The sequence below is a fragment of the Pithys albifrons genome, chromosome 2, assembly GCF_047495875.1.
Source record: "Pithys albifrons albifrons isolate INPA30051 chromosome 2, PitAlb_v1, whole genome shotgun sequence".
In the NCBI taxonomy this organism is placed as follows: domain Eukaryota; kingdom Metazoa; phylum Chordata; class Aves; order Passeriformes; family Thamnophilidae; genus Pithys; species Pithys albifrons.
In genome coordinates, this window is record NC_092459.1 from 120,930,280 (window position 1) to 120,956,198 (window position 25,919).

Below are 25,919 nucleotides of genomic sequence, written 5' to 3' on the forward strand. Positions count from 1 at the left end.
GAGGGTGGGGAGGGTTTGGTGGTGCCCTGGCCCTGCTGTAGGGCTGGGGGAGGCTTTGGCTGTCCCGACACAGAGCTGGGACCTGCTGGTGATGCCCCTGCCGGGGGGTTTCAGTGATGGATGCCAGTCCTGGTGTGGAGTTGGGTAGACTTTGGTGGTGCCACTGCCCTGGCACAAGCCCCACCACTGAGCCCGGCTCCCCCTGTGCCAGGTGCTTCTGTGTGGAGTGTGTGGACCTGCTGGTGGGCCCGGGGGCAGCACAGGCGGCCATCAAGGAGGACCCCTGGAACTGCTACATGTGCGGCCATAAGGGGGTGTATGGGCTGCTGCGGCGGCGCGAGGACTGGCCCTCTCGCCTCCAGATGTTCTTCGCCAACAACCACGACCAGGAGTTTGTGAGTGACCCCCCAGCCTCCCCCGGCCCCCTCCCTGCTGCCCCCCAGCCCCCTCCCCACTGACCCCACCCTGTGGCTCTCAGGACCCACCGAAGGTGTACCCGCCCGTGCCGGCTGAGAAGAGGAAGCCCATCCGGGTGCTCTCGCTCTTTGATGGCATTGCCACAGGTAGGTGGGGGGTCCCTGGCCTGGCAGACCCTCCCTGGCGTGTGCTTGGGATGGGGCAGGGCAGGGAGCAGCCTACCTGCACCCCACAGCCTGCCAGCCTCGGGGCACAGAGTGCAGGCAGATCTCTGGGACCCCGGGGTGGGTGGCCCTCTGGGCAGCCCCCACTGTCTCCTCTGCCTGAGGAGTCCACACTGGTGGGGATCCAGGGGAAGGGGGATGGCCCAGGGATAGTGGGATGGGTGAGGGCAGGAGGTGAGAACCTTTTCCATCCCTGTCACTCACTCTGTGCCACTCCTGCAGGGCTGCTGGTGCTGAAGGACCTGGGGATACAGGTGGACAGGTACATCGCCTCCGAGGTGTGTGAGGACTCCATCACCGTGGGCATGGTGAGGCACCAGGGCAAGATCATGTACGTCGGGGACGTCCGCAATGTCACCCAGAAACACGTACGTGCTGTCCTGCCCCCCAAACCCCCTGGGATCCCCGGAATCCCCTGGCCCTGCAGGCACCGGGATCCCCCACATACCCCATCCCCACACAGGAGGCTGAGCTCAGGCAGCAGCCTTGGGAGTCTGCAACTTCCTCAGAGGGGCAGCACTAATCTCTGTTCTCTGTGAGAAGGGGCAGGGCACAGGGAAGGGCTGGAGCTGTGCCAGGGCAGGGACAGCACCCAGGGAATGGCTGGAGCTGTGCCAGGGCAGGATCAGTTGGGATTTCAGGAAAAGCTCCTTCCCCCAGAGGGTGGTGGGCACTGACGAGGCTCCCCAGGGCAGTGGGCACAGCCCCAAGGCTGCCAGAGCTCCAGGAGGGTTTAGACAACTCTCTAAGGCACAGGGTGGGATTGTTGGGGTGTCCTGATCAGGGCCGGGGGTTGGATGGATGATTGAGGGTCCCTCCCAGCAGAATATTCCATGATCTCTGATCCAGCTGGGAGCTTGGCCACCATCATTCCCCATGTCCCCCCCCGGGCTGTGGCAGTGCCCAGCTCACCAGGGATCTGGTCTCTTGCAGATACAGGAGTGGGGCCCCTTTGACCTGGTGATTGGGGGGAGCCCCTGCAACGACCTCTCCATCGTCAACCCGGCCAGAAAGGGGCTCTATGGTAGGAATGTGCCCACAGGGCTGGGGCTGGACCCCACTGCTGGCCCCTCAGGGCTCACATGAGCCCCCCACAGTTGACATGGGCCCCCCACCCTGACCCTGGTGCCCTCCTCTCTCCTCCCAGAGGGCACTGGGCGCCTCTTCTTTGAGTTCTACCGCCTGCTCCACGAAGCGCGGCCCAAGGAGGGCGACGACCGGCCCTTCTTCTGGCTCTTTGAGAACGTGGTGGCCATGGGGGTGAGCGACAAGAGGGACATCTCGCGCTTCCTGGAGGTCAGTGCCTGCCTGGGGTCACCCTGTGCTGCATTCCTGGGGACCTCTGGGGTCCTGCCCCGCAGTGAGGAGCTGCCAAACCCCCCTGACCTCCCGCTCCCTCTCGCAGTCCAACCCTGTCATGATTGATGCCAAAGAAGTGTCTGCAGCACACCGGGCACGGTACTTCTGGGGGAACCTGCCCGGGATGAACAGGTTGGTGAGAGCCCCCTCAGAACTGAACTCCTGGCCTGGCTTTGGGAGGGTGGGAGTGGGGTCTGCACCGCTGGGACCTCCCCCACCCCAGACATGGCTCTGAGGGTCCCAACCCAGCTAGTGCTGGGCAAGAGCAGGGGTCTCACAAAGAGGCGATGGCACACCCCAATAGTGGCCCCATGTTGTCATGATGAAGGGGTGCCACTAAGCTGCCCTTTGTGTCCCTCCTGGGTGGTGGCTGTGGTGGCCCATGGCTGATTCCCCCATGGAAATCAGCTGCTTAGAGCCATAGCCCCCCCCATGCCTCCCACACGCCCCAGCCAGTGACCTGCCCTGCACCCACGGGGACACAGTGTGGGGACACTGCCATCCCCTGCCCACCATCTCTTCCCCCCATCAGGCCACTCGCCTCCACTGTCAACGATAAGCTGGAGCTGCAGGAGTGCCTGGAGCACGGCAGGATAGCAAAGGTCAGCTGGGGGTGGGCAGTGAGGGGGTGGGGGCAAGGGTCCCAAGGCAGGGGTCCCATGGAGGTGGAGTAAGGACGCAGTGGTGGCACCTTGGGCTGGTGTGAGTCACCTGCCTGTGAGCGCCTGGCCGGTGGGTCGGGTGACTCCAATGGGTGGAGGGGCTCTGTCCCACCCCACAGCATGACAAGCCTGTGCCTGTGCCTGCCCAGCTGGCATTTGGGGGGCCTCCAGTGTGTCGGGAGGCCTCTGTCCTACCCCCCAGCATGATGAGCCTGTGCCTGTAAGCCCCTGGCTGGTGTCTGGGGGACTCTGGGGGGCTGGGGACCTGCCGTGTGTCAGAGCTCCATCCCACCCTGCAGCGTGACCATCCTGTGCCTCTTGCAGTTCAGCAAAGTGCGAACCATCACCACTCGCTCCAACTCCATCAAGCAGGGCAAGGACCAGCACTTCCCTGTGTTCATGAACGAGAAGGAGGACATCCTGTGGTGCACGGAGATGGAGAGGTACTGGGGGCTCCGGGGGGCTCTGGGCACCGCCTTCCACCCGCACCCCTGACCCTTCCTGTCCCTCCGTTCTCCCGTAGGGTCTTCGGCTTCCCGGTGCACTACACGGATGTGTCCAACATGAGCCGCCTGGCCCGGCAGAGACTGCTCGGCAGGTCCTGGAGCGTGCCGGTGATCCGCCACCTCTTCGCGCCCCTGAAGGAATACTTTGCCTGCGTCTAGAGATGGGCAGGAACTGGTGACACGGAGCGAGTCGGCAACAAACCCATCCACGCCAAGAGAAGTGAACACACGGAATGAGAGAAGAGTCAGCACCCAGAAGAGAGACGGGATTTCGCAGCCCGACGGGAACCCAGCACACGTCTCCCCGAGCGAAAGGGGTCGGTGTCCTCTCCTGAATTTCCAAGGGTCAGCTTTAGCCTATTGAAAAGCAAACAAAAACCACAAGAAAGCAAACAAACAACAAAAAAGGTCGGAAAGAAAACAAAAACAAAACAGAAAAAAAAAAAGAAGAAAAAGAAAAGAAACAAAAACCAAAACCATTTTTTTGGGGGTAACCTTTTAATTTTCCGCTCTTTTCTGGCTGGGTTTTCCTGTCAGTTTGGTTTCCGCTTCCCGGGGCAGCGGGCGAGACGAGACGCCGTCGCCAGCGCTGCTCTCGGAGGAGGGGAAATGGCAGTGGGAAAGCCCAGCCGGGAGGGAGGCAGAGGCGAAGGAGACCCGCTCTGCTCCGAGACCCGCTCCGTCCGCGCCCAGCGCCCGCCGGCCCGGCCCCGGCGGCTCCAGCGCCCGACGGCTGAGCCTCGCTCTGTTCCACCAGCACCGCTCTCCGGTGACATGGAGCCAACCGGCCCGGCAGGGAGGCCGGGAACACACATGCCACACACACACCTTTTCTACAGTATTTTGGGTGCCTACCACATGGAAACCTTGAAGAGAGCAGATCCTAGAAGCCGCTGTTACCTCTTGTTTACAGTTTATATATATATGATAGATATGAGATATAGATATATATATATATAAAAGGTACTGTTACTACTGTACAACCTGACTTCATAATGGTGCTTTACACAGCGGGGTGAGTCAAGACATCAGCTTCCACGTTGCCTTACGTGCCGGGCCTTTCCGAGCGAGCGGCAGGGCCGGGGCGGCCGGGCGGAAGCGTCTCCATCCCGAGTCATGCAATAACCTTTTTCTGTCCCAAACGGAAGCGCCTCGGCGGTGCCCCCTGCCCCGCTGGCGCTGGCGCCCCTCGCTCCCACAGCGTACTGGTGCTCTTCTGCGTACGTGGCGCCCGGCAGAGCCGGTGCTGGGTGTCCCCCGGCACCCCGGTGGCAGTGGGGGGTCCTGCCCCCGGCCCTGCCCTTCCCACGGGTGCTGCCTGCCGGGGCGGCGCGGGGCACAGGTGCTGCCAATGGGCTCTCGCCGAAGGCGGGGCAGGAGCGCCGGCAGGGCAGGGGGGACAGAGCGGTGCTGGTGCCGGAGCGCGGCCGGGACGCTTCTGGCATGGCACGGGGATGGCTGCGGGCCCCGGACCCTGGTGCTACATCCGCGGGGCCGGGCTGGCGGCAGGAGGGCGATGCCCTGGTGAGCCAGGATGGCGCCCCGGCGGTGTCACCGCGGGCGCTGGGGCATCGCTCCTCTGCCCACGTGTGGTTTGGAGTGAGCGCGTCCCCCCTGTGCCCCGTGCCCCACTGGGGCATGGGTGGGTGCCCGTGGGGACGTGGCAGTGTTGGTGTCAGACAGCCCCGGCCGCAGGGGCCGGGAGCTGCGGTGGCAGGAGCCGTGGTGTGAGCGGGCAGGGCGCGGGCAGGTGCTGGCAGTGCGGTGGATGGTGCTACTGGTCTGGCAGCTGTGGTGCCGCGGGGTCCGGCCCGGTGCAGCCCCGATGCCCGCGGGGCAGCCGGACCCGGTGGGACAGGGACTGGTGCTACGGTGCGGGGAGGCTCCCGGAGGGTCTCGGCCTGTCGCCGTCTCTTCTCTAACTGTGAAAGGTGCGGGGCCGCGGCGCTCGCTGCCGGGTGCTGGCTATGGCAGCGAGCTGTGCCCGCGGCCCGAGGTGCTCAGAGGTGCTGGGACCGATGGCAACGAGGCAGGCAGGGGGTGGCCCTTGGGGCCCCCCACCTCCAACCCCGCCTGGTGCTACCGGGGGCCCGGCGGCCCCTCTGGGTGCGGGGGGCACGGGGAGCTGAGCTGGCGTGGGCAGCTGTGCTGGGGGCACCGTGGGGCCCAGCTTTGCCAGGGGGTGAAGGCAGGGGAACTGCCCTGGGCTCTGAGCCAGGCTCTGGGCCATGGCTCGTTCCTAGGGCTGGATCCCTGCAGTGCCAGGCCCAGGTGGCACAGGACCACTGCACCAGGCACAGGTCCTGCCTGGTGTGGTGTGAGCCTCACGTGGCCCCACAGCCCTGTTGGTGGGGCTGGTGTGGCCCCAGCCGTCCTGTGTGAGGGCAGCAGTGGGCACTGTAGGTTCTGCACGGCCCTGCAGCACTGCCTGAGTCTTGCATGGTCCTGCAGCACTGCCTGCAGGTCCTGCACAGACAGCTCTGTGCCCCTGGCTGTGGGTCCTGCCCAGCCCCACAGCCCCAGGTGTAAGTGCTACACGGCCCTGCAGTGCTGTTTGCAGGTCCTGCAGGGCCCCACAACATCATTTGTGGGTCCTGCATGGCCTTGAGGTGCTGGGTGCTGATCCTGCATCGCCTTGAGGTGCTGGGTGCTGGTCCTGCATCGCCTTGAGGTGCCGGGTGCTGGTCCTGCACAGTCCTGCAACATTGTTGACAGGTCCTGCATGGCCCTGTGGCTCTGGGTGCTGGTCCTGTGTGACCCACAGCTCTGGGTGCTGGTCCTGTGTGACCCACAGCTCTGGGTGCTGGTCCTTTGTGGCCCTGCAGCTCTGGGTGCTGGTGCACCGTCCTGTGGTGCCGTCAGTGGGTTCTGCATGGCCACGTGCCGGGTTTGGGGGCCCCAGTGGACCCCCCGGCCCAGCCCAGCCCAGCCCAGCCCTGCAGCACTTCCTGGGACCCCCTTGGTCCTGCTGCACCTTTGAGGGGTGCTGGGTCCCAGCAGGTGCTGCGCTGGGGGCCCGGCCCGGCGCGGCGTTGGCACATCCCAGGCAGGCTGTGCCGGAGCCAGTGCCGGTGGGCAGCAGGTTCCTGCTGGGATCAGATGCCGGCGGCGGTGGGACCCGGTGGGAACTGTGGGGATGCCTGGGGCAAAGAGTTCAGTTTTTAACGTACCCGACTCACGTCTTTTTTTAAAAACAACCAGACAAATTCTGTTGCACAGCCCTAGATGAAAACTCAAAACAACACAGAAAGGCCTAAATTCCTTAAGATCCGCCGAGGGAGTGGGGACAAACACGGTGCTAAAACATTTTATTAAAAATATATATTGTTAAATTAAGTCTGCTGTCTGGACAATGACTGTTTTGTTTCTCGTAGTGGAGTTTCAAAGAGCACTATTATTTTACTCTTATATATTATTATTAAAAAAAAAACAAAAAAGAAAAAGGCATTTTAACTTTGTACTTGAAAACTAAACGAGAGATTTCATGTGTTTTAGCCTAGACATTGAAGTAGCTGACGCTTAACTATTTGTGGGAATCATGTACTCATCATCCCGAGGAATACGCGCGTAGAGCTGGTACCCTCCTTCCTCCTCCCTTTGAGTTGGCTCCGCCGCCACATTCCTGGCGCCGCCGCGGCCACCCCGGCTGCTCTCCCTCCCCTTTTCTCACCCCAAGCCCCAACCCCCCCGGTTTATTTTCTACTTCTCTCTTGGTTCGTTGCCCCTGTTTTTTGTTGGTTTGTTTTTTTAGGGTCGCTTCTCTATTTATTGCCGCTGAACTGTGCATTTCACGGCCGGGGGTGCCGCGGGCGCCCGGCGCTGTTGTATCTGTGTGAGTATTGCTCGTGACATAGCTGTTCTGAACTAATAAAGGTCAATGCGTGCAGCAGATGTAGAAAGTCTGTCCGTCCCGCTTCCATCCCATCCTCCTTTTCTTTTTCTTTGGTGCCCAGAAGAGTATAATACAGACGAGCTCCTTTCTAATGTACTTGTGCTGGAGAACACTTGAATAAATGTCCTGTTTTGTGCAAAAAAAAAAAAGAGAAAAAAAGAGGAAAAAAAAAAAGAGAGAAAAAAAATCCTTTATGTGTGACTGTGTGGTCTGTGGCCAGCAGGGGCTGGGAGTCCTGGAGGGCGGGAGGGAATCCCAGCAGTGGTGGTGGGATTCAGATGGTGACAGGGCCTTGACAGGTGCTGGGATTCTGGTGGCTTTGGGGTCCTGGTGGGCAGTGATGTCCCAGTGGTGGTGGGATTGCAGCACAACTGCCGGGAACCAACAGCCCTGGTGGCAGTGGGGTCCCAGTGCAGGTGCTGGAGTCTGGGTGGTGGTGAGGTCCCAGCAGATGGTGGGTCCCAGGGGGTGGTAGGATCCCAGAATGGGTGGTCCCAGTGGGCTGTGGGGCACCGCTGCAGGTGGGGGGTTCAGGCAGTGGTGGGTCCCAGCACTGGTGCTTGGATCCTGGTGACTGATCCTAAGGGGTGGTGCGACCCCAGCACAAGTAGTGGGGTCCCAGAGGACAGTGGGGTTCCAGTGGGTGGGGTCCTGGCAGATGGTGGGGTCCTGGTGGGCACTCTGGTCTCAGCAGGTGATGGGGTTCTAGTGGGTGGTGGGGTCCAGGGGACAGGGGGTTATCGGTGACCAGTGGGATCTCGGCAGTCACTGGGGTTCCAGCCCAGAATGGGGTCTCAGGGGTCGGTGGGCTGAGAGCAGCTCCCCAGGGCACTGGAAGCTTTGCCTGTGCAGGCCTGGGGTAGGGTGTGGGGGTGCAGAGGCCCCAGCAGAATGGGACACCCCCCCCCATTTTTGCCCCATCAGCTGTGGGTTGGGAAACTGCCCTGTACAGCTCCTGCCTCAGTTTGCCCCCCAGCCAGGCAGTGCCAGGTGGACCGTGAGACTGCCAGGGTCCCTTCAGTCCCTGTGCCAGCCCCCGGGGCAGTGAGGGCTGGACCGTGGCCAGGGCACCCCCTGGGGTTGGTGGGGGCACGTGGGGTGGGCGAGCAGTGGGTGTGACAGCTGTGGTGGGTACGACAAGGGGCTGGAGGACCTGTGCTCTGCCAGGGTGGTGTGAGCAGGTGCCACGGGGCACTGTGCCAGTGTGCCCGGGCTGCAGCTGGGTCAGGACACCCCCGGGACCAATCCAGGATGGGGATGAATGGATTTAAGAGCAGCCCTGGGCAGAAGGACTTGGGGGTGCTGGTTGGGGAGGGGCTGGACATGACTCAGCCCAGAACCCACCACACCCTGGGCTGATCCCACAGCGTGGGCAGCAGGTCAGGGGGCGATTCTGTCCCTCTGTCCCCTCAGGTGAGACCCCATCTGCAGAGCTGCCTCCAGCTCTGCTACCTGTTGGGAGTTAAAGAGCACAGTTACCTCAAACACTGTTAAAGCCTCAGGAGGGAGAAATTGGTGACAGGAAGGTGCAAATTCCTGGCCTGGCAGAGGGAAGATCTGGTTGGCATATCCTGGCTAATGCATCTGGACAAAATTTCCCCACCATGACAGACTGTGGAAAGAAGCAATGGCTCCAATGCAGATCACCAAAGATCCAAGACAGCATCTGTGAGCACCAGCAGCCCCTGAAGCCCCCAGAGGCACCTCCATGGGTACCCAGAACTGGGGCTGTATAAAGGGGGTTGTGTTGCCCCAGCGTTAGGAAGATAAATTGCATGATTTTGGATCTAGAAGCAGGATAACAAAGCTTGGGAAGAAGGATGTGTTACTGAGAATGGATACAAATACAAGATTTATGGACACAAGGACATCTGGCAGAACCCCCAAGATAAGGAAGAATCTGCTAAAACCAACTCAGCAACTGTGCTGAAATCAGCTCCAACTGAATAAAAAGTAATTCCAGCAGGGGCATATCACAACCAACCCATGGACCACTGACCCAAGAACCCACAAACCCAAAAGAAGACAAAGACTGAGCATTCTGTAATTAGCACAAAAAGAGAATCATTTATCCAAGACAATGCTAATTAATAAGAGAACTATGCTACTTGCAGCCAATGAACACTAAATCCTTTGTTTGCTACAATGCACAAATAGTGAAAAAAATTGAAATTTGGGGCTGGGTGGGCTCTGTGCATTGGCCACCCAGCCCCTCCTTCTGCACAGCACAACAAACAGGGCCCCCAGTCAACCCCCAAGCCCAGGAAGGACCAAAGGGACATGGCTGGACCTAAGGGTGGAACTCTCTCTGTCTGTCTCTGCCTCCCTCTCTGTCCCCTTTTCTATTTCTTTCTAACTGTCTACTTCATATGTATTGTTAAATAAAATCCATATTGTTGACTTTGGCACATGGTCTCTTTTGTACCTGAATTTGGGCAGAGGCACCTCTAATAACTGGATCTTAACAACACTCCCAGCACAAGGACGTGGAGCTGCTGCAGCCAGGCCAGAGGAGGCCCCGGAGATGCTGCAGGGCTGGAGCCCCTTTGGAGCCAGGCTGGGAGAGCTGGGGGGGTCACCTGGAGAAGAGAAGGCTCCAGGGACACCTGAGAGCCCCTGGCAGGGCCTGAAGGGGCTCCAGGAGAGCTGGAGAGGGACGGGGGACAAGGGCTGGAGGGACAGGACACAGGGAATGGCTTCCCACTGCCAGAGGGCAGGGAGAGATGGGATATTGGGAAGGAATTGGTGGCTGGGAGGGTGGGCAGGCCCTGGCACAGGGTGGGCAGAGCAGCTGTGGCTGCCCCATCCCTGGGAGTGTCCCAGGCCAGGCTGGACAGGGCTTGGAGCAGCCTGGGCTGGTGGGAGGTGTCCCTGCCCATGGCAGGGGGTGGGACTGGATGAGCTTTGAGGTCCCTTCCCATCCAAATCTGTGGCTCTGTGATGCCCAAACGTTGAAGGACCAGTCCCTGTGCCCACAGGCGCTGCTGCACCAGGATGGATCCCAGCTGGAGAAGGGACCATCAGGAGGGACCTGACAGGGACAAATGCCACGTCCTGCCCCGGGGCAGGAAGAGTCCCTGACAGTGACATGGGTGGGGACAGCTCTGTGGGAAGGGCCTGGGGGTCCTGGCAGACACAACTGACTGGCACCCCAGTGCCCTCTGATACAGGGAGACAGCACAGCCCAGGAGCCACCAAAGCACCCAGGGAGGGGATGGCAGAGCCCAGCAGTGCCTGAGGACAGGGGGGCACAGCAGGGGTGGGATGGGACAGGAACTGGGGATTGGGATGGGGCAGGTGGTCTCCCAGCCCTGTGCCTGCCCCACTGCAGCAGCTCTGACACCTTGGGCCCCGAGGGCCACATCCTGCCCAGCAGGTGCCCAGTGCCACCAGTCTCTGAGTCTGCTCACAGGTGGGGACAGGACCAGTGTGTCCTGTCTCTGCACACTGAGAGCCTGAGACCACCAAGATGGGCTGTGCCAGGGGCTGCCAGGATGGTCTGGGGGTACTGAGCGGGGGGCTAATGGGATATACTGGGCTGTGCTGGGCACTGCTGGGTATTAGTGGGAAATAGTTGATGTTACTGGCCATTACTGGCTGTAACTGGGCTGTGCTCGTTGCTGATGGGATCTGCCAGGTTGTGCTGGGCACTACTGGGTGCTACTGGGCTGTACTGGGTACAGCCGGGCCAGGCTGGGCTGCACTGGGACCTCCTGGGTGTTACTGGGACCCCCTGGGTTTTACTGGGACACCCTGGGTGTTACTGGGCACTGCTGGGAGGGGCAGATGGGGCTGCTGCGGGTGACCCGGGGGGAGCGATGTGATGCTCTGAGGGTGTCAAGGCGGCCATGGGGGACCACTGGGTCCCATGGGGAGGGATGTGTGGTGGGGGGCGCCATGGGGGGCTGCCCGGGGACCGTGGGAGGCCATCGGGTGCCCTGGGGGGCTGCCATGGGACGGTTACCGGGGGGCGATGGGCTGTTGCAGGGCCGGAGTGGGGTCCGGGTGGGTCCCGGGGGTCACCGGACGGTCCCGGGGGGTCTGGGGGGCCCCGGGGCGGTCTCGGGGGGTCCCGGGGTCGCCCCGCGCGCTCCGTCACCACGGCAACGGCGCGTGCGGAGGGCGGGGCGGGGCCCGGCGCTCTGGCCACGCCCCCGCCTGTCAGTCAGGCCGCGCTCAGCCCACCCTGCTGGGGGCCCGGCCCCGCCTCCAGGGGGCCAGAGTTGGCTGTGATTGGCCGGTGCGCTACCGAGGCCCCGCCTCCGGGGGCCAGAGTTGACGGCGATTGGTCGGGACTCAGCCAAGGCCCCGCCCCCGCGGCGCAGGTTCGGGTGAGAGGCGATCGCGGCCGGAGCGGCACCGGGAGCGGCACCGGGAGGAGCGGCAGGTACCGGCGGGGCCGGGCGCGGTCGGGCGGGGCCGGGGGGGCCGGGCCGGGAGGGGCTCTTCGCGTACCGCCAGGATCTGAGCCGTTATCGTGGCGGGAGGGGCAATCGCGACAGGTGCGTGTGTCTCGACATGCGCGGATGTCGCGACAGGCGAGGACGGAGGCAGTTGCCTCGCCATCCCCGCTCGGGGCGCGTCGCCGGGGTAAGGCGGGGATAAATGTGTGTGACCGCCGCCCACCCATGGCGAGTCACTTGTCGCGACAGGGCGATGGTGTCGCGACAGCGCGAGGGGCTCGCCTCGGCGGGTGTGGCGCCGGGGACGGCTGCTCCGCCCCGAGCGGCCCCGCTTCGTCGTCGGCGCCGTGTCGCGACCCGGAGGGAGCAGCAGGTGCGCGGGGCGCGGCGGGGCTGGGACCCCGGGGCGGCGGGGGCGCGGCGGGCGAGCGGGGCGAGGGTCCCGCCGGGCCCGGCCCATTGTTCCGCCGGGGCTCCCGGGCGGCCCCGCCCCGGCTCGGAGCATCCTTTGTGCTGGGCGGCCCCGGGCTTTGTCTGCGGGGCCACTCCGGACCGGCGGGGCCGGGACCACCCGAAACCCCCGGACCCCGCGCCGGGACCCGCCGCAGCGGCACCGCGCCCGCGCCCGGTCCGCACCGGGGCTGCGCCCAGCCCAGCGCCCCGCACCGGGGGACAGCCCCGCTCTCCGCCGGGGACTCCCGGGCTGGCAGCACCGCCGGTTCGGTGCCCGCCGCCCCGACCTCCTGCCGCAGTGACGCGCAGGTCAGGGCCGGGCTGTGACGGGCACCGGGGAGCGGGGCTGGGACCCCCGCGGTGCTCGCTGTCCGCACCGGGACCCGCCGCAGCGCCCCGCGCTCGTTCGGGCGTGGCCGCGCCGTGCCCGGGCCGGGCCGGGCCGTGCCAAGGTCCCCGCGGGGACAAGGACCGGCCTCCCGTGGGCAGCATCCCGCACCCGGCGGCAGCGGCCCTGATGGGGCATCCCCGGCCCTTCGCCCGCCTATCGCGGCCCCCGCGGCTCTCCCGGTCCCTCCCGGGGCGGTGGCCCGGTGGCTCCGCAGCTCGTCCTGGCCCCGGGAGTTGCTCGGTTGGGACCCCGGCGGCGGGACCCGGCACGGTCCTGGCCGCGCCCGGAACGGAGCCGGGGCAAGGAGGGGGGGCCGTGACGGTGCGAATCCCCCACGGAACATTTGCCGGGGAGGGCGATGCCCACCCAGCTGCCGCCTCTGGCCGGGGCCAGGCGGTGGGCGCGGGTCGGTGTCACCGGCGTGACTGTCGCCGAGTCCCGCCCTGACCAAGGGGGGGGTCCTGCCGGGGCACCCGCCGGCAGGGTGGGCGCGGGCAGGGTGGGTGCCAAGGTCTCGTCTGCGCAGACAAAAGCGGGGGGCCGTGAGGGGTCCCCGGCCCCGCCGCGCCGCACAATGCGGCAGCCCCGGCACAAAGGCCGGGCCCGGCAGCCGCCCCGGCCACAACAGGTGTCCCCGGCAGCCCCTGCCGGGCCGGGGTCGCTTTGTCCCGCCAGGGTCACAGCTGTCCCCGCGGCAGCCGGCGGGGCTGGGGGGGCTGCGAGCCCCGAACGGGTGCGCCGCTTTGTGTGCGGGAGCGGCCGCGCCTGCCGAGTGGCCGAGCCGGGGGCTGCGGCGCGGGCTGGGCGGGGGTCCCCGGCGGGCTGGTGCCCCCCCGGCGCTGACGCTGCGTCTCTGTCCTACCCGGGAGCTCGTTGTCTGGCAGGAGCCTCCGGCCACCGCGCCAGCACGGCCACCACCGGCCGACGCTGGCTGTGCCGCCACGCTGCAGCGGCTGGCCGGGGTCTGGGCAAGGGCCCCGGTGTCACCAGGGCTGGTGCCATGCTGGCATTGAGGCGCGGGCTGGGGCACAGAGGGGCAAAGCCCCCGCAGATACTTGGTGTCAGCTGGGGAGCACGGGGAGTGAGCTGAGGGCACTGGTGTGAGCTGGGGACACCAGTGTGCCAGAGAGGCCTCAGTGGGCAGCCGGGACTGGGCATGGGAACTGATGGCTGGTGGCATGGAGACAGCAGGGCTCTCCTGAGGTGGTCCAGGGGGTGGCTGAGGGTCCTCAAGGATGGGGTTGGAAAAGGGCCTGGCACAGCAGGATGGATGCAGTGGTGGCAGCAGCGTGGGTGGCTCCATGATGGCCAAGGCCACAGGCAGTGTGTGGAACGCCAGCCCTTGTCTGTGCTCTGTGCCCAACCCACGCTTGTGCCCCCAGCAATACCCTGTCCCCCTGCCAGCCCCACATTCCCTGTGCCATGCTCTGCCACGCTCTGCCACACTCACCCCCTTTCTGCCCACCCCAGCAGCCCCTCTGTGCCCCATCCTCCCTGTGCCAGGGGTCTCAGGGCGGTGGGTGCTGCAGCACCGCTGGCAGCGGGCGCTGGCTGCTCCCCGCACGCTCCGTGCTCCAAATCCGTCCGTCACCTCAGCCTGCTTTCATCTCGGGGTGTGCTGTGACACCTCCCCCCAACACCCCCTCTGTGCTGCGCCATCTCCCCCTGCATCCCCCTCCTGCATCCTCCTGCCTGGCCCAGCCCTGCCCTGGGGCCCCGGGGGCTCGTGGGGATAGTGGGCACTGCGGTGGCACTGCGAGCACTACCTCGTCCCCCTTGGTCCTGCTCCACCGAGGGGGTCTCAGCCCTGATGTCCTGGCCCACCCCAGCTGCCACCAGGGGCTCAGAGGGTCCCTGGCTGGGGCTGAACCTCTCATTCCTCTTGTGCCCCTCGTCCCTCTTGTCCCTGGCAGTGTAGCTGTGGGTCTGGGTGTCACCCACCACAGCCCTCACGTGGGGCAGTGGCTTCCTTGGGCACCTGAGGCAGAGCTGGGGAGTAGTGGGGGGCAGGTGTGAACATGGGACCAGCTGGGCTGAGATGACAGTGCCCAGCGCGTATGGTGACATGGGCATGCTGCACGAGGGCACTGGCATCCCACCCTGGTCTTTTGGGAGGGTCCCTCAGCAGTGACACAGCTGTACGTGCCAGTGACATTCCCGAGGGGCACTGCTTGCAGGACCCCCGGCAGCTGCTCCTGCTGCCCCATGCCAGGGCCAGGGCAGCGGGATGAGGCACCGGCTGGCACCAGGTTCACCCACAGCAGGGCTGGCACTGCCACTATGCAGCCCCAGGGAGGGGACGGGCTCAGGAAGAGCTCCCAGTGCCCCTCAGTGTGGTGGTGGGCCCCAGTGGGCACGGCCACTTGCTCCCCAGCAGCTGCTCCAGCCCGTGGCTCTGGGAATGTCCAGCTGCCAGCAAAGCCTGGCCCAGCCCCGTGGCCACCACAGCTCCCACCAGCTCCAGTGCCCAGGAACTCATTTGCTGCCCAGCAGGTGTTGGGATGGGTGCTGGGAATGCCCGCACAGCTCAGGACTGTCCCTTTGGAGTGGTGCCCAAGTCCCAGCACCCAACTGGAGTGGCAGTGGGGCTGTGGGGGCACTGGTCACCCCTCGCCACAGGGTCTGTGCCCCCACCAGCAACACCTTCTGCCCTGTGCTCAGTGCTGGCCCCAGTGTGCCCATCCAGGGATCTGGGGACACAGGGCACCCACAGGGCACCCACAGGGCACAGGTGGGCACCAAGAGTTGTTCCCCTGGGGCTGTTTGGTGCCAGCATCATGCTGGTGACACTGGGCTGTGCCACGCTGCCCATGTGGGTTCTCTGGCCTTTGTCTGGTGGAGGGGCCCCTGGGGGGTTCCTGCAGTGGGGTCTCTGGGTTGGGGGTTCTGGTGGGGTCCCAGCCCACCTCATGCCCCCAAGTGGGCACAGCTGTCACGTGCTGTCCCCACTCCAACAGGTCGATGGTGTTTGACCTTCACCAAATGACTTATTGATCGTGTCTGGGGACGCCCCTCACTGCCAAGGGCTCAGGCAGTGCTGGGGCAGCACAGGGGGCTCTGACAGAGCTGGCACTGTGTGGGGCTGTGTGCACAGACACCCTTGGGTGGTGCTCTCCATGGCAGTCCCAGTCACCCACAGGGACAAGGCAGGCAGCTTGCTCTGTCATGAGTGCTGTCGCCTCATGGGGATACTGAGCAGCGTCCCCTCAGCGTGTGCGGCCCCAGCAGCTGGGAGGAAGTGGGGGCAGTGGGGGATAGGCAGTGATGGGGGTCCAGCAGTCCTGCTCTGGGTGCTGGGACCACGGAACAAGTAGCAGTGTGCAGGATGCAGACTGGTGTCACTGGAGTGGGGACCTCAGTGGGGCAGCAGCCCCCGGGTTGGTGCCAGGGCCCCTCCTCTCCACAGATTTCCTGGGATAATCCATTGACATGACCTGTGGAGGATGCGCAGCCATGTGGCTGAGCCCTACACGGAGGCACCTCCAGCCAGGGTGGGCAATGGGGTGACCCTCTGGTGCTGGAGGGCTGCCAGTGGTCACCCCAGCACTGCCCCTGCCCCGCAGCACCATGATGGCCAACGCGGCCACCATGCGGATCCTCATCAAGGGGGGGAAGGTGGTGAACGACGACTGCACACTCGAGGCCGACGTCTACATTGAGAATGGCATCATCCAGCAAGTGGGGCGCGAGCTGATGATCCCCGGTGGTGCCAAGGTCATCGATGCCACTGGCAAACTTGTCATCCCGGGTGGCATTGACACCAGCACCCACTTCCACCAGACCTTCATGAACGCCACCTGTGTCGATGACTTCTACCATGGCACCAAGGTACCCCCTGCACCCCAAGCCCCCAGTGTGGTGGTCTGCTCCCTTCCCTGGGGGCACTTCCCAGGGCACTGGATGTCTGGCATGGTGCGGCTCTCTGGCTAGGACTGCTGGCATCTCTGGCAGTATCAGCTCCAGAGCAGCAGTGTGGAGTGGCACTGCCTGTCCCCACATCCCATCTATCATGTCCCCTTGCTGTGGACACCCTCCTCCCACACCAGGACCGTGGCACCCTGTGCCAGCTCGGGGACCCTCTGCCCCCCCTGTGACAGTGGCACCGTGTACCGGGTGCCACTGCCTGGGGTTGTCAAGGGGCCAGCACAGGGTTGTCCCTGCAGCTTGTCCTGCTGTCCCCAGTGCCCTCACAGAGCAGCCATTGTGCTGGCCAGCACTGGCCGCGCCTGTCCCTGGGGTGTTCTCTGGCCCTGGGCGGGGGGCTCAGTGATGTGCTGGTGGGCAGGGGTCAGCAAAGTGCCTGTGGGTGCCCCATGCCAGGCCTGCTCTCCGTCACCATCACCCGCCTCATGGCACCACGTCGGCACCTCCCGTGAGGGCCGATTGGCAAAGGAGCTTTGGGGATTAGCGAAGCCGGGTGAGCTGGGGACACTGATGGTGCCACAGTGCCACCCACGCCACTGTGGCGGGGGGGGCTCCCTGCGGTCCCATCCCACATGGGGCTCTGTACCAGGGGGCTGCTGGGTGCCCCGGTACCCCAAATCCAGCAGTTTGTGCAGGCAGTGGGTGCCCCAGTGGCGGCAGGATGGGCTCTCCAGATGTGCTGTGTACCCAGATGTGCTGCTGCAAATGGGCAGCTGTGGACAGGGCAAGGGGGATATGAGAGTCCCTGCCTGCACCCAGGGCCCCCATCTACCTGTGGGCAATGACCTGCCCAAATGTGGCCACCCCGACTTGGCTTCTGGGGGCTCCCCTGGCTCACGGCCTGGCAGGATCGGTGCCGTCGGTGAGGGGAGGAATCCTGTGCCCCCACCGCGGCCCCTGTGCCCCGCAGGCAGCGCTGGTGGGCGGCACGACAATGATCATCGGCCATGTCCTGCCCGACAAAGAGACGTCGCTGCTGGACGCCTACGAGAAGTGCCGCAGCCTGGCCGACCCCAAGGTGTGCTGTGACTATGCCCTGCACATGGGCATCACCTGGTGGGCACCCAAGGTGAGTCCGGCACGGCTCCGTCATGGCTCTGGGAGCCCGGGAGCAGCTGCCGGGGCTAATTCCCAGCCCCACTGATCCCATTAGCTGCTTGGGGGGTGGGCTGAGCCCCCAGGCTGCCTTTTGAGCTGCCCTGAGCCAGGCTCAGCAGGGCAGGGGCTCAGAGGTCCTGTCGGGGCAGGGGGTCCCTGCAGAGCTGAGCCCCTTGACGTGGCAGGGAAGGTGCTGCTGCTCCATGGGGAGGAACAGGATACCCGGGGTGGTGGTCCCAGGTTGTTGGGACCCCAAGTTGCAGCATGACTCCCATGGGGATGGCAGTGGGGACGCAGTGCCCAGACCCCATTGCATGGCACGCTCAGCCCGTGCACCCTCCCCAAAGCTGCTGGAGCAGGATCAGACCTGGCTCCCAGCTGTGCCATGGGGAGACCCCGGCCCTGACCTCCCACAGTCAGAGCAGGGGGTGGAGGGATGGAGCGAGTGCCCCACAGGGGGTGAGAAAATCCTCCCCACCCCCCCAGCATCTGTCACTGCCCAAATCACCCACAAATCCCACATCCCATGTCCCCAGGGGGGTGTGGCTGTCTCTGCCCTGTGATGGGGGCCTCCGTAGTGTGTGGGGAGCGCGTCTCACACTGAACCCCCTGTCCCGGCACAGGTGAAGGCAGAGATGGAGACGCTGGTGCGGGAGAAGGGAGTGAACTCCTTCCAGATGTTCATGACCTACAAGGACCTGTACATGCTGCGGGACAGCGAGCTCTACCAGGTCCTGCGAGCCTGCCGTGACTTCGGGGCCATCGCCCGCGTCCACGCCGAGAATGGAGAGCTGGTGGCTGAGGTGGGCCTGGGGCATGGGGGGTGAGGAGGGCCCCCAGCTTGGGGCAGCAGAACCCCCACCCTGACCCCCCAAATTCCTCAGGGAGCTAAAGAAGCACTGGATCTGGGCATCACAGGGCCAGAGGGCATTGAGATCAGCCGGCCCGAGGAGGTAGGTGATGTCTGGGTGTCACCATGTCACCGCAGTGGTGGCATGGGACATGGCTGGGATGCTCTGAGACATCCCACCCATCACTGTGTCCCCCACCCACCCGTCGGTGCCACCCTACCGTGCCACACATGTCACTGCCGGCTCTCTCCACAGCTGGAAGCCGAGGCCACACACCGTGTTATCACCATTGCCAACCGGGTGAGTGGTCCTGGGCATGGGGTGGGCTGAGGGTGGGCATCCCAGTTCCATGGGGGTCCCTGTGGAGATGGGTTGCCACAGGGACAGTGCCACTGACCCGCTCTCCACAGACCCACTGCCCTGTGTACCTGGTGAACGTCTCCAGCATGTCCGCAGGGGACGTTATCGCCGCTGCCAAGATGCAAGGTAGGGGACACGGACAGGCACGCCCCTCCCCAGCACACATGTGGGCAAGGAGCACCTGTGTGGGCACAGAAACACCCACAAACATAAGACAAGCATGGGCACCAGGGAGGTTGTGGGCTTGGAGGAATGTAGACATGGATTGTAGAGCTGTGGACATGCAGGGACACGTGGGCACTCAGACACAGGCAGGAACAGACACAGGCACATGTGTGTTCTGTGGGGCCCTTGCACTGGTGTGCACACCTGGAGCCACAGCCACGGGACACCCATGTGGGCACACACAGGACACACTTGAGCGCACGTATGGACACAGTGCTCATGCCCTTAGGGCACATGGGGATCCAGACATGGACAGCACACAGGCAGGTGCTCCTTGCACACATGCCCTTGCACACCTGTCCCATTGCACACACCTGTGCCTCCGCCCCGGCAGGGAAGGTGGTGTATGCGGAGACGACCACGGCGCACGCCACACTCACCGGGCTGCACTACTACCACCAGGACTGGTTCCACGCCGCCGCCTACGTCACCGTGCCGCCGCTGCGGCTCGACACCAACACCTCCGCCTACCTCATGAGCCTGCTCGCCAAGTGAGCCCCCCACCCGGCCCCTCCCTCCTCTCCCCCTGGGCACCTCCTCCCTGCCAGCTGTGCTTGCCAGTTCTCTCCAGGCATCCTGGTGTCCGGCATGCTCTGATGTCCTGCTCCCAGGTGCCAGGCAGTCTGGCTGTGTCATTGCCCCATCACCCTGCTCCCCTGGTGCTGTGCCCTCCAACCACCCCATCCTTTGTGCACCCCATGTCCCGGGCACTGAGCTCTCTGTGCCTCACTCCCCGGACACCGCGTGCCCCTGAGGACATTCTCTGTGGATGCTGCACTTCCCAGGCCCTTGCTGAGCACCTGGTGGGGTATGGGTGCCCCACTCACCAGGAACCCACTGTGGATGTGCTCCATTCCCTGTTCACCCTCCTTGCCAGGCACTGAGCTTCTTGTGTATCTCACTTCATGGGTATCCCACTCCCTCGGTGTCCTGTTCCCTGGGCACCATGCTCTCCAGGCACCCTGTGGTATGGTGCTCCATTTCCTGGGGACCCCATTCCACAGGCACTAAGCTTCCTGGGGACCCCACTTGCATGGGTGTCCACTCCCTTGGGGATCCCGCTGCATGGGCACCCCATTCCCTGGGCACCCTGCTCCCCAGGTGCCAAGCTCTCCAGGCACCCCATGGTGTAGGTGCTCCATTCTCTGGGTTCTGGGCTCCCCTGGGCACCCCAAGCAGCCCCAGCAGTGCCATCCCCCACCCTGCCCTGTCTCCCCACAGTGACACGCTGAACATTGTGGCCTCAGACCACCGGCCCTTCAGCACCAAGCAGAAGGCCATGGGCAAGGAGGACTTCACCAAGATCCCCCATGGCGTCAGCGGGGTGCAGGACCGCATGAACATCATCTGGGAGCGTGGTGTGGTATGGCACCTCTGGCCCCTGGCCCCTGGGGCTGTGGTGGGGTGGGACATACCATGGGGTGTTTGCTGGCAGGTGAAGTGCTCCCAGAGCACTCCAGTGGGTCCTGGCGAGGGTTCCAGCTCTGGCAGCACCCCTGGGGTGTTTAGGAGGCTTGGGGGAACAGGATAGGACAAAGTCTGGCACATCCTCACCCCTGCTCCGGTGGCAGGTTGGGGGTAAGATGGATGAGAACCGCTTCGTGGCCGTGACCAGCTCCAACGCCGCCAAGATCCACAACCTGTACCCGCGCAAGGGCCGGATCATCCCCGGGGCTGACGCCGACGTCGTGGTCTGGGACCCCGAGGCCACCAAGTAGGTGCAGCCCACAGCACAGGGGCTGGGGAGGGGCTCCCTGTGCCCAGTGCCCACTCACCGCCCCATCCACCCACTCAGGACCATCTCAGCCAGCACCCAGGTGCAGGGTGGGGACATCAACCTGTACGAGAACATGCGGTGCCACGGGGTGCCGCTGGTCACCATCAGCCGCGGGCGTGTGGTGTACGAGAACGGCGTCTTCATGTGCGCCGAGGGCACCGGCAAGTTCTGCCCACTCCGCTCCTTCCCAGACGTCGCCTACAAGAAGCTGGTGCAGCGCGAGAAGGTACAGGGGTGGCAGGACCTGTGTCGTGGCTGTGCCAGAGCATTGCTGGAGCGGTGCCGTGGCTGTGCCATGGCCATGCCAGAGTGGTGCCATGGTGTGGGGCAGGGCTGCACCATGTGGGCTGCTGGGCAGGATGAGGCAGGGGCAGTGGCCATGGTGGTCCCAGCAGTGTGGGAGAAGGGTCTGTGCCACCACAGTGCCATGCCACACTATGCCATGGCCAGTGCCACACTGGAGCATGTGATGAGCACAGCATGTCTCACTCAGGTGACGGGGGTCCCTGCAGGTGGGCATGTGTGACAGTTTCATCAGCATGCAAGGGAAGACCCTCCCCTGAGTTCTTGCTGTCATGCTGGCAATGCAAGGGGACAGTTGTCCCAACAAATTTGTGGCCCATGGCTATCCTGAGACTGAATGTCAGGCCCCCCACAGCCCCTTGTCCCAGCAACCTGCCCTTCTCCTGGCTCCTCCAAGGCAACCCCATGGCTCATGGTGGCACTGCATGCACCAGACACACCTGAGTTCTGGCAGCCCCAGCACCGGGGCCTGCCCTGTGCCTCAGTGCCATGGCTGAGGATGTGCTGGGGGATCAGTGCAGTGCTGATGCTGTGAGGGGGGTCCTGGCACTGGCACAGGGAGCTGGTAACCAGCCCTGGGCTGCCTGGCTGGAGCTGTGCACAGCTGTTGGGTGGGCATGGGATATTGTGTGGGCTTGGCTTGGTTTGGCATGGCATGGCTTGGCTTGGCATTGCTTGGCATGGCTTGGCATTGCTGGGGGGACGGGGCGAGGGGCTGCTCTTCCAGGGTCACCCACCTTCCCCGGCCCCTGCTTCTGCCCTGGTACCACTCTGCTCTGAGAGCCCCACAGCCCAGCCAGCACCCCACTGAGTGCCCCTTCACCAGCCTCAGCCACCTCTCCCTGCCTCAGCTCCCTCCCCAGCTGCAGCCCCCTCCCTGCACCACAGCCCACTCCCCAGCCCCAGCATGCCCAGCCCCTTCCCTCCCCCAGCTGGCCAATCTGCACCCCGCTATAGGGCCCTGGCACCCCTCACCCTGCTATGGGGCCCTGGCACCCCTCTATAGGGCCCTGGCACCCCTCATCCCACTATGGTGCCCTGGCACCTCTCACCCTGCTATGGGGGGCCCTGGCACCCCTTGCCCCTCTATGGTGCCCTGGCACCCCTCACCCTGCTATGGGGGGGCCTGGCACCACTCACCCACTATGGGGGGCCCTGGAATCCCTCTCCCCACTATGGGGGGCCCTGGCATCCCTCTCCCTACTATGGGGGGCCCTGGCACCCCTCTCCCTGCTATGGGGGGCCCTGGCACCACTCACCCACTATGGGGGGCCCTGGCACCCCTCACCCTGCTATGGGGGGCCCTGGCACCACTCACCCACTATGGGGGGCCCTGGCACCCCTCTCCCCGCTGCACCGCGGCCCCCCAGCCCCGGCCACAGCCCCCCACCTCGGTGGGTGCTGACGCTCTCTCTGCTCTCTCTTGCTCCTGGCAGAGTTTGAAGCTGCGGGGCGTGGATCGAACCCCGTACCTGGGGGACGTGGCCGTGGTTGTGCATGCCGGTAAAAAAGAGACGGGGACGCCCCTGGCCGATACGCCCACCCGGCCGGCCACGCGACACGGGGGCATGAGGGACCTCCACGAGTCCAGCTTCAGCCTCTCTGGTAAGAGCAGGGATGCAATGAGGGGCCAGCACCCTGGGGCATCCCCATCCTGCACCCGCAGCATCCAGCACTGGCTGGGCAACTGCCACCCCAGGGCGTCCCCATCACCCACCAGGGTGTCCCCACTGCCACCCCAGGGCGTCCCCATCACCCACCAGGGTGTCCCCTCTGCCACCCCAGGGCGTCCCCATCACCCACCAGGGCGTCCCCTCTGCCACCCCAGGGCGTCCCCATCACCCACCAGGGCGTCCCCTCTGCCACCCCAGGACATCCCCATCACCCACCAGGGTGTCCCCACTGCCACCTCAGGGTGTCCCCACTGCCACCTCAGGGTGTCCCCACCACTCCCATCACTCCCCTAGGGTGTCCCAATCCTGCAGGGTGCAGCCCCCCCCTCCTTCCATGCAGGGAGCCATGGCAGAACAGAGTTGCCTCCAGCCCTGGGCCTGCAGTCCCACAGCCCTCACCCGTCTCTCTACGCACTGTCCATCGTGTGGCTGCACTGGCTGGGGGGTCGGGGGTGGCCCAGGGTCCGTGCTGTGCCAGGCTGGGGGTCTGTGCCAGCCACGATGGGATGTGTGCTGTGCTCGGGCAGCCCCAGCTCACCACCCTGTGCCTGAGCTGGTGGTCTTGGTGACACTCCATGCTGGCACCTGCTCGGTGTTCCAGTGGCACTGGGGCTGGCCTGGCCCCCACGAGGCAGGAGATGGGGACCTGGGGGTCACAAACGTCAGTGGTGGCACATGGAGGAGCTGCATGAGGTGCCAGTCGGTGCCCTCCCTCTGCATCTGGCACAGCCGGGGCAGGAGTGAGGGGACACGGAGCATCCCCTGTCCCTGCCGTTCTGGGGATGCCGAGGGCACACGGGGCAGTGCCGGGGAGACACAGACCCCCTGCTGTCCCCACTGCCGGTGCTGTTCATTGCCCCCCGTGCCCCCTCCCTGATGCCCGCCGTCCATCCCTGTGCCCCACAGGTTCTCAGATCGATGACCACGTTCCAAAACGAGCCTCGGCCCGGATTCTCGCTCCCCCCGGGGGCCGGTCGAGCGGCATCTGGTAGAGCCGGGGACCTGTCCCCCAACTGAGGACCAGGCGCCGCCCCGAAGCCCCCGGAGCCCGGCTCGGTGGGGCTCCCCTCGCCGCGGGGGCCCTGCCTGGCCCCGGTGCTGCCGGCGGGGCCGTGCCGGCCGCAGGGCCATGCGGGGGGCCGGGCACGGAGGGCCGGGGGCAGCGGGTGTCCCCCCGGCCCTTTTCTGTTTGCACGTTGGGTTTGGATCAGTGAATTTTTGACTTGTTGTGCATCACGTGGAAATACTCTGAAGTGGTTTGTGTCACTAGCATAGGGGAGACGCAGGGACCCCTCCCTTCCTGGCCCCAGCCTGACCCCATTCCTGACCCCCACCACCACCCCTGAACCCCATTCCTGCCCCCCCCTCCATCACCAAGCCCTTATCCCTGACCCCCATCACCATCCCTGACCCCCGTCCCCTTCACTGTTCCCATCTTCATCATCATCCTGCCATCTCCATCCCTGCACCCTCAGCCATCCCTGAACCCCCCACTGCACCCCAACCCCCATTTCCATCCCTTTTCCCCATCCATGATCCCCACCTACACTCCTGCACCCCCATTCCTGCCCCCCCACACACCCTCCTCTGTCCCTGTCCCCGCAGCCCCATCTCTGCACCTCCCCATCCCCACACCCCCCATTCCTGGCCCTCACACACACCTGCACGAGCGTGGGCCCAGCAGCTGACCCGGCACAGGTGTGCACACCTGTTGCATGTGTGTCACACCTGCACACTCCCAGTGAGGTGTCCCCAGCACACACCTGTGCACACCTGTGTCACACCTGCACACACACCTCAGTGAGGTGTCCCCAGCACACACCTGTGCACACCTGTTGCATGTGTGTCACACCTGCACACACACCTCAGTGAGGTGTCCCCAGCACACACCTGTGCACACCTGTGTCACACCTGCACACACACCTCAGTGAGGTGTCCCCATCACACACCTGTGCACACCTGTGTCACACCTGCACACACCTCAGTGAGGTGTCCCCAGCAGACACCCGTGCACACCTGTGTCACACCTGCACACACACCTCAGTGAGGTGTCCCCAGCACACACTTGTGCACACCTGTGTCACACCTGCACACTCCCAGTGAGGTGTCCCCAGCAGACACCCGTGCACACCTGTGTCACACCTGCACACACACCTCAGTGAGGTGTCCCCATCACACACCTGTGCACACCTGTGTCACACCTGCACACACCTCAGTGAGGTGTCCCCAGCAGACACCCGTGCACACCTGTGTCACACCTGCACACACACCTCAGTGAGGTGTCCCCAGCACACACTTGTGCACACCTGTGTCACACCTGCACACTCCCAGTGAGGTGTCCCCAGCACACACCTGTGCACACCTGTGTCACACCTGCACACTCCCAGTGAGGTGTCCCCAGCACACACCTGTGCACACCTGTGTCACACCTGCACACACCTCAGTGAGGTGTCCCCAGCACACACCTGTGCACACCTGTGTCACACCTCATGCTCTCAGGTGTGTTTGGGCACACATGTGCACAGGTGAGCTCCTCAGCAGGTGTCAGCACACCTGCACACGTGTTCCCACCCCTCTGACACCTGTTCCAGGCCATGCCAGGTCCCCCCTCATCCACCGGGGCCCCCAGCACTGCTCCCGGTGCCAATGGGGGTCCAGGTGCGTGTGGCCCCCCCGAGGGGTCCCCGTTCCCCCTGGTGCTACAAGGGTGCCCCAGCCCCACCCCCACGCCCACCTCCCTGTGCCCCCTGTGCCCTCCCCCTGTAGGTCCCTGTAGGTGTTTGGGGGCCGGTGGGTGCCCAGCAGAGGGGCCCGTGTCCCCCTGGGTGGTCCCACACGGCCAGTTTAGGAACCTGCCGTCCGTTGTGTGCTCATTAAAGACCGTTCACAGCGCTCGGCCTGTGCCTGCCTGGGGGTTCGGGGGTGTCCGGGTGGGCCGGGGGGGTCAGGATTGGAAACTCCACAGCCACAGACTGGGGGGAAGTGGTGCTGGAAGCAAAGAGAACCCTGTCATGGGGGAACGTGTGTAAGGACATGGAGACACAGGGGGGACATGCACAAGGACATGGAGGGGACACACATGGGGACATGGGGAGAAATGGAGGACATGGGGGGACATGGGGACACGGGAGGGACACATGTAGGGACTTGGTGACACAGGGGGACATGCATGGGGACATGGAGACATGGAGGGGACATGTGAGGTATGTGGGGATAGAGTGACATGGGGAGGGACACCATGGGGACATGGGGCTGGCCCTGCCACCACACGTACATCACTGCTCGGATGCACAGACAGGTGGGTGCAGGGGGCTTGGGGTGTCCCCGAGGCTTCTGGGGGTCCCGGGGGGGCCTCTGTGGTCTCTTCGGTGTGTCACAAGGGCTCCCTGGGCCACAGGGGT

General features: G+C 64.6%; 2 protein-coding genes across 4 annotated transcripts in view; both read left to right on the plus strand.

The window, feature by feature from the left end:
- The window catches only part of DNMT3A (DNA methyltransferase 3 alpha), a 40,140-nt gene extending 32,912 nt beyond the window's left edge, over positions 1-7,228 (plus strand). For both annotated transcript variants that reach the window (XM_071547663.1, XM_071547664.1), the window contains exons 15-23: positions 212-395; positions 479-563; positions 864-1,009; positions 1,575-1,665; positions 1,789-1,937; positions 2,047-2,132; positions 2,533-2,602; positions 2,987-3,105; positions 3,186-7,228. In XM_071547663.1, the coding sequence (XP_071403764.1) occupies positions 212-395; positions 479-563; positions 864-1,009; positions 1,575-1,665; positions 1,789-1,937; positions 2,047-2,132; positions 2,533-2,602; positions 2,987-3,105; positions 3,186-3,327 (1,072 nt within the window). In that variant the 3' untranslated portion in view covers positions 3,328-7,228. The remainder of the gene's footprint in view (positions 1-211; positions 396-478; positions 564-863; positions 1,010-1,574; positions 1,666-1,788; positions 1,938-2,046; positions 2,133-2,532; positions 2,603-2,986; positions 3,106-3,185) is intronic.
- Positions 7,229-11,380: 4,152 nt separating this feature from the next.
- On the plus strand, positions 11,381-25,409 carry DPYSL5 (dihydropyrimidinase like 5). 2 transcript variants are annotated; one of them, XM_071547665.1, is made up of 13 exons: positions 11,381-11,447; positions 15,871-16,135; positions 17,142-17,300; positions 17,953-18,132; positions 18,214-18,282; positions 18,436-18,480; positions 18,591-18,666; positions 19,100-19,256; positions 19,987-20,128; positions 20,337-20,479; positions 20,561-20,768; positions 22,282-22,450; positions 23,425-25,409. In XM_071547665.1, exons 2-13 carry the CDS (start codon positions 15,875-15,877, stop codon positions 23,508-23,510), a joined length of 1,695 nt encoding a protein of 564 aa, XP_071403766.1. In that variant the 5' UTR covers positions 11,381-11,447; positions 15,871-15,874; the 3' UTR covers positions 23,511-25,409. The 2 variants fall into 2 exon arrangements, with proteins under 2 accessions (XP_071403766.1, XP_071403768.1); XM_071547667.1 differs by lacking the exon at positions 22,282-22,450.
- Positions 25,410-25,919: the final 510 nt, after the last annotated feature.

What these genes read in the sequence shown, in the direction of transcription:
- DPYSL5 (XM_071547665.1), top strand. Translation starts at nt 15,875, where the DNA reads ATGATGGCCAACGCGGCCACCATGCGGATCCTCATCAAGGGGGGGAAG. An exon ending in CTCATGAGCCTGCTCGCCAA is followed by an intron (nt 19,257 to 19,986) that starts GTGAGCCCCCCA and finishes GTCTCCCCACAG; the next exon opens with TGACACGCTGAACATTGTGG. An exon ending in TGGGACCCCGAGGCCACCAA is followed by an intron (nt 20,480 to 20,560) that starts GTAGGTGCAGCC and finishes CCACCCACTCAG; the next exon opens with GACCATCTCAGCCAGCACCC.